Source organism: Laccaria bicolor, genomic scaffold (genome assembly GCF_000143565.1).
Source record: "Laccaria bicolor S238N-H82 LACBIscaffold_20 genomic scaffold, whole genome shotgun sequence".
NCBI lineage: Eukaryota > Fungi > Basidiomycota > Agaricomycetes > Agaricales > Hydnangiaceae > Laccaria > Laccaria bicolor.
In genome coordinates, this window is record NW_001889891.1 from 20,499 (window position 1) to 30,568 (window position 10,070).

The window sequence follows — 10,070 nt, forward strand, 5'->3', positions numbered from 1 at the left end:
GCAGATTGCTGTTTCGGTAGTTTGGACGAGGGGTTCGACGAGCATCCGTGAGTAAACCCTGTTTCTCTCAAAGTGCATACAAAGATCTGACATTGTCGTTGCATTCATCAGGGAATGCTGTGATCTCTTGATCCCCGTCTTCCCGACTATTGCTCTTTACGTTCTCGGCACGGCGAAGGAACACTGTTCATCAACCTCCACCTATCACCACACTGGCCGATTAACGATCTGGATAGACGTTGGCTTGGAATCTGCGTCAGATGTCCATATCCGAAATGCCACGATCCTCCAAACCTACCCATGTTTCCTCTACTTCTCTTCCCTCCGGACAGTTGCACTTTTCATATCATCGTATGACGAATTCCGGTGGATCCAAGCGCATCAGGACCGTAGCCGCTTGAAGCAACGATGTCGACAAAAGTTTTGCAGGAGATAGTCACCAAGGCTTTGGTCGTGGGTCTGTGATCTTGACTGCTCTTACCGACGACGTTGTGAAGGGAGAGGCGGCTTCGTCGCTCATGGAACGTTCTCTGACGTATGGAAAGGTACTTGGAACGATCCGATTGAGAGACGGCCACGGCCTGTAAGTGTCTTGTGGTATTGTGTTGCAAAATCAGCTCACAATATGATTCAGGTTGCCATTAAGGTCCTGCGTCAAGTTATGGTGCAAAACGTCCGAGAGAAGCTCATCAAGGTATGGAGTGCATCTTTTGCTTGAATGTTTTGAGCTGACATGATGGTATGTTAGCGACTTCAATCGGAGGTCATTGCTTGGCACCGTCTATGTCATCGCAATGTATCGCAGCTTTTTGGGATAGTGCATCTTTCACAAAAAATAGGCAGGGCATCGCCTTGGTGCGAACATGGGACGTTTTGCAACTACCTGGAGCAATTTTTTTTCCCGAGCGTGAATCGATTGAGACTTGTACGCATTTCAAACCATCCACCGAGTTTCATTATCTAACTCTTGCTGTAGCTCGCCCAGGTGGCTTCTGCCATTGCCTATCTGCATACATTCAGGCCTACCATTGTCCATGGGGACTTAAAAGGAGTCAGGCCTCTTCGTTCGTCCTCTCGTGCTCCCCGCTGACCCCTAACTCAGAAAAAGGAAACATTCCGGTCGATGAGCATGTGTATGCGATCATCACCGACTTTGGGCTCTCCAAGGTCATCGAGGAAATGTCCGAGACCATCAGCAAGGGCATCTCTTCCTTTGCCGGGTTAACCCGGTGGATGGCACCAGAGCTTATTATGTCACTGGTGGAAGACGATGGGCAAATTCCTCCCATTACTACGTTTAGTGATGTGTACGCATTCGGTTCGGTGTGCCTTGAGGTATGTCTGGCCTTCTACTCGAACTGATTACAGATGTGACTCGTGTGTGCCATGCAGGTGGCAGCTGGACGGCTCCCCTATCCTCACAGAACAACCGACCATGCTGTAGCTGTGGATATCATTCGAGGAGTAAAACCTGCCAGGGAGCCCGCTGCCTTGTTCAAAAGAGCGTGGATGTCATTTGGGATACTGTTGGGACGCCATTGATTATCTCCGCCCTAGCATGCGTGAGATGCTCACGCTATTGGAAGAAATGGATCCAAAGCGATGATCTGCTACCCAAGTCAGCCCATCGTTCCTGCCCTGCATTGAGTCGCATGCAGTCTTCATTCCGACTAAGCATAAAACACTCATAAAGTCCTATCTCTACAACCCAACTTCCGAGCTACACCATTCATGAAACAACGCCACCCTGTACTGATTTGTGCGTTTCGGTCAGACGTCGGGAAAACACAGATACATATACGACAGTTGGGATTGGCGGATAAGTATTAGCGCCAGTCAATGTTCGAGGTGCTGTGATGGCAAGGAATTTCGATCGAGGGAACAGTCATGCAGTTCAATATGAAGTCTCTCGTCTCTGGGGTCAAGAAACCGTATCGCATATCGCGGTGGTTCCTCAAGGCTGCGTCGACCTGGACTCGACTACAGACTGAGATCAGAATTTACTCCTCGTGTCTTGACTCTTTTATCAAACCCATGCCCCAATTCTTGTATTCTTGCAGCATAGAATTTGAAGAGAAGGGTGACAATAGCCTCGACCTCGACTTGGATCCATCACAGATAAGGGTTCGCTCCTCGCGTTATCTACCAAACCGATGCCTTCAACTTTTCAAATTTTTGATGCACCCAAATTCGAAGGGTTGTTGACCTCGACTCTGACCCATTACAGATAACGGAGACCGGCGTGGGTGGTAGTTACCAAACTGATGTTACTTCAAGCACCGAGTTCGAGGATGCACCTTTCACTTATCGGGAGATAAGGATACACTCCGAGTCCTACTTTTGTGGGCGTTTTCCAAACTGACGCCCCGATTCTATGGACAAGCACCGAGGATACGTCTCATCGACTTTGACTCGGACTTAAGTCAGATAAGCATGCACTCGAGCTCCGTACCGTTCAACACGCCTGGGCCCTCCAAGTGGTATGTCCTAATGATGACCATACTTGATCTCAACCCGGTCACCCACCATGCATCATAGACATGGATATACCCCGATTCCCCCTGCAAATGTTTGCCAATGTGGCCCCAACCCCAATTCTGTGAAGCACCGAGTAGCGAGTTCGAACTTCCGGAAAAGGTAGTATGCGCATCTGGATGCCAACTCCTACCTAGGACTTCCTCCAGATTCGCGTTATCACCACGCCACATGCACGAGGATTTGAGGCCCCCCGAATCGACGAATATCACTCGCGAGATGGGCTCGAAGAAGAGAGCCAGTCTCTTGGCAATTATTCGTCTTCTTGTCATGCCATGGAACTCAATTGCCTGCGTTGACGGCTCATCATTGATGAGCTGAGGAGTTGCTTTGGGTTTCCGAGTCGCCACCCGAACGGCAACAGGCATGGACTCTGTACATTGCTCAGGATTCTCCAGCTGGAAGTATGTGTTTCCGTAGCTTCATGATTATCATTCGCTACTTGGTTTGGGTCAATGATGGCTACAGCGTCAACCCTTCATTTTGAAGTCTTTAAAGTCTATTCTTTCACACTGCCGGGACCTCCTCTCAAATTTGTTCAACTTCCCCAATTACATATTTTGAACCAATTCAATGGATTCTAATTTTGCCAACGCATGCAAGGCCGCTCCGTCCCCCAACTATTTCGAAAGCGACAATAGGAGTCTAATAGCCAGCAGAAGGAAGTCCACAATAGATAACTTCTAAAAGGCTACATGTCCATCCATCCGTCATAATAATAAAAAGTCCATTTTGATAGCTTTGACCTGGGATTGTTCAACAATCCTTACCCTTTCTCTTTGCCAACTCCCCCTTGACTAACGGGAGAGTTCAAGATCCCCACGCCTCCGTCGCCCCTCTTCCCTCCACCACTAATAGACACCACGAGCGGGGACGGTCCCCGCCTCCCATCTCCCTCGCCACCAAATATCTCCGTGATGTTGGTGACATCAGTGACCACCACCAGAAACGCGGTCTCCACGCTCCCAGGACGTGCCCGTGTTGCCGAGGTTGCCAGATGGAGTAGTAGGGTAATTGCCAGAGAGTAAGTCCAGCCAGTTGCCTCCCCCGTTTCCCGACTTGTTGGCTCCAACTGAGGGTGTAGATGAAGATGAGGGAGGCGGGTTGGGTACTGTTCAACTCGTCAGAGAAATTAATGGCCAAGACAGGGGAATTCTAACCTGGATTAGGTGCATTCGAGGCTGGTCCGTGGACAAGCCAGTCCAAACCCGTTCCACCAGTGTTTGGTCTCCCACCGCCTGAAGGTTCGTTCCCATCAATAAAAGCAGCGAAAAGCTCGTTGTCGGCCTCCATCTCCACCACTACCCCCGCCACTGGGAGGACCCTAGCGCAATTGGTGGTGGGTGTGCATTCCGCTATCGTGATTGGAAGAGATAGAGCTACCCGCGCTCTTGGGCGGAGGTGGGCGTCCAAAACCCGAGGAACGAGTAGAAGAGTGTGGGGGCGGATTGAAGTCGGATTGGAGAGGGACGAACGAGGGTGGTGGAGGGGTATGGCCCAAGAAGGGTGCGTATTGTGAACTTGAGGATGGGTGACGCTGTTGGTGTGAGGATCCGCGTGGCCTGTGCTGTCTGTACCCTCGCTATTGGCCTCCGCTGAAGGGGATGGGGCTTGGGTGGTAGCTGTAGTCGTCTGGAGGGGACCGGCTCTGGGGAACAGCAGCCCATCTGTCCAATCTGGGGCGCTTGTGTGAGCCAGAGGTGTGATTGTTGGAGATGGGGTGGGATGATGCCATGGGAATTGGGCTGTGGAACAGGCAATGGGCGAGAAATGTAATGAAGCTGAAAGGTGTCGTGAATGGAGGGAGAGCGGTGGCAAGGAGTGAGGACTTACATCACTAGTGTCAAGCAAGGCTCATGTCACCATGGCCAGAAGGCTTCAATTTTGCATCGTTCCTACGCTTGGGCGGCCCAGGTACGTTGTCATCGTTGTCATTGTCGTCCCCTTCGCTGATATCGTTCATCTTTGCCAGGATGTTACCTGAAAAGTTGAGGGGGCCTTGTATGTCCTTCTCGCCATCATGCTTCGGGTGGAAATCAACAGGGACATAAAAATGGATGGTGGTACAGACACTTACTCGAAGCTGTTGTTACATAGAACACCAGGCTCGTATGCTTTTTTGAGGAGCCCACTCTTGCGCTATAAAGCAGAGTGAGGAGAGAGGCAAGTTCAACCGCGATAAGAATAAAAAATCGGATGCCAAGCCAATGAAAACAAAAATAGAGCTCTCACCGACATCCCCTTCACATCCCAGTTCTTCCTACCCGCCACACCCATCTTTGCCTACCTCATCACTTTTTACACTAGCCGCTTCATTCCCGCCTCATGGCACCCCGCCATCTTCGTCTCCCTCCTACCCACAATCGAATCCATCCTCCACAGTGCCAACATCTCGGGTGAGGATGTCGGTTTCACCCCCCCATCTCTCGACATCATCGCCTGGCTCCCATACGGCATAGGCCACTTCACAATCCCCTTCATTGTCGCCACCTTCATATGCCTCTTCCGCACCAAACAAGCCCTCCACTTCTGGGCCCGCGCATTCGGGTACTTGGCTTCATCATTCAAATCCTCCTCCCATGCTCTGCACCATGGTACAAGCTCATCCACGGCCTCACTCCAGCAAACTACTCCATGAAAGGATCCCCAGGCGGTCTAGCCCGCATCGACGCCCTCTTCCACTCCCACGCGTACACCGTCACTTTCACGAACGCACCCATCCCATTCGGCGCGTTCGCCTCTTTACACGCAGGCTGCGCGACCATCGAAGCCCTCTGCCTATCCCACTTTTTCCCAGCCACTACAAAATACGTGTGGGCGTACACGGGCGTGTTGTATTGGGCTACGATGTACCTATCACATCACTACCTCATCGACGTCGTAGGCGGCGCATGCCTCGCCACCGCATTCTTCTACCTATTCCTCCCAGACGATCTTAGGGGCTCTGCAGCACTCACGCCCCCACCCAACCTCACTTCTTCCTCCCAGTTCAGGGGCAGGTCAAAATACGAAGTGTATGATTTAGAGGATCCGCGTAGGGGAGGAGGAGGGGGAGGAGGGATAAATGGGACAGTGGATACTGCGGATTTCGAACTGAGCGAGACGAATTCGGATGACGAGGAAGTGGATATCACGTATCGCTCGCCGGTGCCTGGTTCACTTGCTTCTTTTGGCTCACAGCAGAAACAGGTATGAGGTGTTTTTTATTTATTTTCGGCATGACGTCGTTAACGAAATATCTATTTTAGTTCATAGCGCCCAAGAGGGATCAGGGGAGGGGCGGCCATAGGCATACGGCGAGTATTGCGAGCCTTATTTGGGGTGATGAGAGGGGCCCAGAGGATGGTTGGAGTCCCGTCTCTGGCGCGTTTGTCATTCCTTCCCATGGACATGGTCGGGATAGTAGGGTTTAGAGGCGCGCGATTTGGACATTATTCCCTGCTCCCCTTTTCCAAGTTCTCGATTTCCGACTCCCCCCGGCCTCCGAGTTTCCCCCCCCCTCCCATCCCTCACTTTAATCCCAACACCCCCATCCACCCCACGTTCCTTCATTGCCCTCCTGAATCTGACCATTTATTTATTTGTTGTGCCATTGTGCAGGATCCCCCTTGCGATCACATACATTTCACAAACTATTAAGTACACTACAATTTGATGGCTTTTTTTCTTCCTTCGAGACATGTTTGAATTTGGGTGTGCAAGTGTGCATTCACCTGCTAACGATACACTGATGTCCGAAATTGGGATATTAGCTTCAACAAATCTAAGGACAACCATTTGCTACAAAAACTACATGAAAATTTTAGATAAATGCCCTTCTATAATGTGTGTGATAAAGTGGTGAGTCAAAAGTTGTGCAACACCTCATAGGAGTGTACAAGTACAAACCAGATATGTTGATAATAAAGGAAAAATACCTTACCACTGCTGATGTTATATACTACTTTCAAGATGCAGTGTATACTGTCACATAAGAGAATCTGCATGAAATATAGCCAGAAAAGCAGGGGAAACTAGCAATTGTGCTCACTGTTAGCGATGAAATCGAAGAAAGCTAATATCAGTGTCTAGTCCATGTGGTCCAAATATAGAAACTTCTCTGTTGATAACAAAAATAGCATGAAAACAGCATAAAACTCATTTCAAACATTACATTTTTCTCTAGCTACATCTACCTCAATACTAGATCTTGAAATGTCATACTTTGCCATAAGTCACAAAAGTTCATCCCAATGTTTCTTTCAAGGGGGTTCAAGAATTTTAAAAAAGTAGCCAGGGTCGAATTTTTTTGTAAGGCCCTGTGTGCTTGACCTACCTACAGTTGCGGACAACTAAAGTCAACAAATTTATAGACCAATTTATTGAGACCAGTAGGGATTTTTTAAAAGTCCGAAAACCATCGGAATAGGCAGGAATTGAGTAGATCTTTCAAATGGTACGAGCCGATTTCCCAAAAGTGAAGATTTGTCAGAAAAAAGGTTCAAAATTTTGGCACAGGCCCAAAAAAATCGATAAAATCTCGAAAAAGTCATTTTTGGATAGATCTTGATGAGTACTGTCAGAATCCACTGAAAGAGTAAAAATAAAATAGATCCTCCCCTTTAAAAAAAATTGCTATTATGCTGCCTAAACCTAGAGGCTGTCCTCCTAAAAAACATTGCAACCTTGCATGCCTCCAAAATAACCCTTTTTTGACTTCCATTCCATCAGTGACATCATTTTCTCAAGGCCGTCAGACTGTCAGTGAGGGAGATGATGAGGAACTGATCACAAGATCTTGAGAGTCACATCCATTGCAAAAAAATGAGGCAAGGGAAGCTGAGGATTCAGGAGAAGAGATGGATATGCATAGAGTAATTGGGATGAGCTTGATTAGCAGGATTTTCCTGAGAGACTGGCTGAGATGGTGATGTAGGATGCAAAAAAATTGGCTCAAAATTTTGGCACAGCCAAAAACTCATGGGAATAACATGAAAACACCATTTTTGAGCTCCTTTTGCCTGTCCAGTTTCAGATCTGTCGTCAGATTTCCGTCAAAAAATCTGGTTCCTGAGATACTCAATTTGTTGACTTTAGTTGTCCGCAACTGTACCTACGTAATCAGGCACATGCCTATATATGGCAATATGACATCATCATCATCATTGCTCTGATCCTCTAAGGCTTTGCATACCCAATTTCGTGGGGCTATCTGCAATGCAACACATTGTAGGTGGTACTAAAAAATAAGTGAGTGTAGTGATTAACTTGTGCAAGACTGATACTCACCCATTGAGTCTCACATCCAACCCTTTTACATTTTACCAAGCCATTGCATTCTGAGTGCAATACCACACCACACAGGCATCCGTTTAGAGCATCTGATGTGTCAAAAGCATCAAGATGATTCGAGTTTTGAAATCAGGTCACACAGCATACACATCGGTGTCAAGAACTGGTCTCTAACTGTTTTGTCAGTAAATTGTGATTGATTAAAACATTAGACAAAAATTTGATGAAGATTAGACTGTGAAAAATGATTTTGAAGCCAGAAATTGGCCTGGATATAATGAAATATAATATCCAGTCAAGATAATGTACTATACAATGATATTTTACATGCAGGAATACTAGTGTTTGAAAGTTAGGTTAGTTAACTGGAAAATAACCGGAAAATAACCGGACCTAACCGCAACACTAACCTAACCGCGGTTAGGGTTAGTTGATTTCGAAAATGGAATAACCGGTTATTTTGCGGTTAACTAACCATTAAATAACCGGTTATAACCAGCCCTATTATACACCTTCAAAACGCACTTGAGAACGTCGAAAACGCTTAAAGTTTGACTAAGTTACGGTCAAATCTCTAAAATATCACTCAAATGTGTAGACTTTCAAGGATAATTGCATAAATATGTCAATTCTTCACCGATTTTAGCGTTCTTGGGCTCGTTTTAAAGCTAGAATATGCAGAAATAATATCTATCAAGATACATATGAGCATATTTGCCTTGTTATAACCGATTCTTTATTTTTCGGTCCTAACCGGTTAGTAACTGCAAATAACCGACTGTAACCGGTTAGTTGCAGTCCGGTTAGGTTATTTTAGGTTTCGGGATAAAGGCTAACCAGTCTTGGTCTCGGTTAGAGCCCCTGGGAACCCAATAACCGGACTTTCAAACACTAAGGAATACTGTAAATCACCTTGGAAAACCAATTTAGGACTATGTCATAGAGGGTTCCAAAAATCTTTTTTTCAGCCTATGGCCAACCTACCTACCCAACCCCCAGTCCGGCATTCAGATCCCTGAACCCCCTTGGTTTCTTTATACAAAAATACTGCCACCATAACATTCATAGAGAGGTTTCAGCATCCTAGATAATCATCATCTAACGATGAATCATCACTGCTGTAATCTGACAGGTCCAACATATTTACATCTGCCCCATTCTCTTTCAACAGCCTTGCAATGGCCTTATGGCCTCTCCTTGATGCTGCCTGGAGTGCATTTCTATACCATCCTCCCTGTGCATTTACATCTGCCCCATTCTCTATCAACAACCTTGCAATGGCCTCATGTCCTTCACTTGATGCTGCCTGGAGTGCATTTCCATACTCTCCTTCCTGTGCATTTACATCTGCCCCCTTCTCTATCAGCAGCTTTGCAATGGCCACATGGCCTCTAGCTAATGCTGCCTGGAGTGCATTTGCATATTCCCCTCCCTGTGCATTCACATCTGCCCCCTTCTCTATCAGCAGCTTTGCAATGGCCACATGGCCTCTAATTGATGCTGCCTGGAGTGCATTTCCATATTCCCCTCCCTGTGCATTCACATCTGCCCCCTTCTCTATCAACAGCTTTGCAATGGCCACATGGCCTTTAACTGATGCTGCCTGGAGTGCATTTCCATATTATCCTTCCTGTGCATTTACATCTGCCCCATTCTCTATCAACAGCTTTGCAATGGCCTCATGTCCTTCACTTGATGCTGCCTGGAGTGCATTTCCATACTCTCCTTCCTGTGCATTTACATCTGCCCCCTTCTCTATCAGCAGCTTTGCAATGGCCTCATGGCCTTTAATTGATGCTGCCTGGAGTGCATTTGCATATTCCCCTTCCTGTGCATTTACATCTGCCCCCTTCTCTATCAGCAGCTTTGCAATGGCCTCATGGCCTCTAATTGATGCTGCCTGGAGTGCATTTCCATAAGCCCCTTCCTGTGCATTCACATCTGCCCCCTTCTCTATCAGCAGCTTTGCAATGGCCACATGGCCTCTAGCTAATGCTGCCTGGAGTGCATTTCCATATTCCCCTCCCTGTGCATTCACATCTGCCCCCTTCTCTATCAACAGCTTTGCAATGGCCACATGGCCTTTAACTGATGCTGCCTGGAGTGCATTTCCATATTATCCTTCCTGTGCATTCACATCTGCCCCCTTCTCTATCAACAGCTTTGCAATGGCCTCATGGCCTTTAATTGATGCTGCCTGGAGTGCATTTCCATAACATCTCCTGTGCATTTACATCTGCCCCCTTCTCTATCAGCAGCTTTGC

The 10,070-nt window shown here is 47.4% G+C and overlaps 2 protein-coding genes across 2 annotated transcripts; one reads left to right on the forward strand and one right to left on the reverse strand.

Annotated features, from left to right (window-relative positions):
- Positions 1-353: 353 nt before the first annotated feature.
- Positions 354-1,542, forward strand: LACBIDRAFT_302090 (uncharacterized protein; the record flags this gene model as incomplete). The annotated part of the gene is made up of 6 exons (XM_001883194.1): positions 354-583; positions 635-694; positions 749-925; positions 977-1,064; positions 1,109-1,335; positions 1,393-1,542. The coding sequence occupies exons 2-6, from the start codon at positions 662-664 to the stop codon at positions 1,540-1,542; spliced, it is 675 nt and encodes a 224-aa protein (XP_001883229.1). The 5' UTR covers positions 354-583; positions 635-661.
- Positions 1,543-3,464: 1,922 nt separating this feature from the next.
- LACBIDRAFT_329097 (uncharacterized protein) lies at positions 3,465-4,498 on the reverse strand (the record flags this gene model as incomplete). Its single annotated transcript, XM_001883294.1, has 3 exons — positions 3,465-3,646; positions 3,696-4,316; positions 4,399-4,498. The coding sequence occupies 3 exons, from the start codon at positions 4,496-4,498 to the stop codon at positions 3,465-3,467; spliced, it is 903 nt and encodes a 300-aa protein (XP_001883329.1).
- Between the last annotated feature and the right edge of the window lie 5,572 nt (positions 4,499-10,070).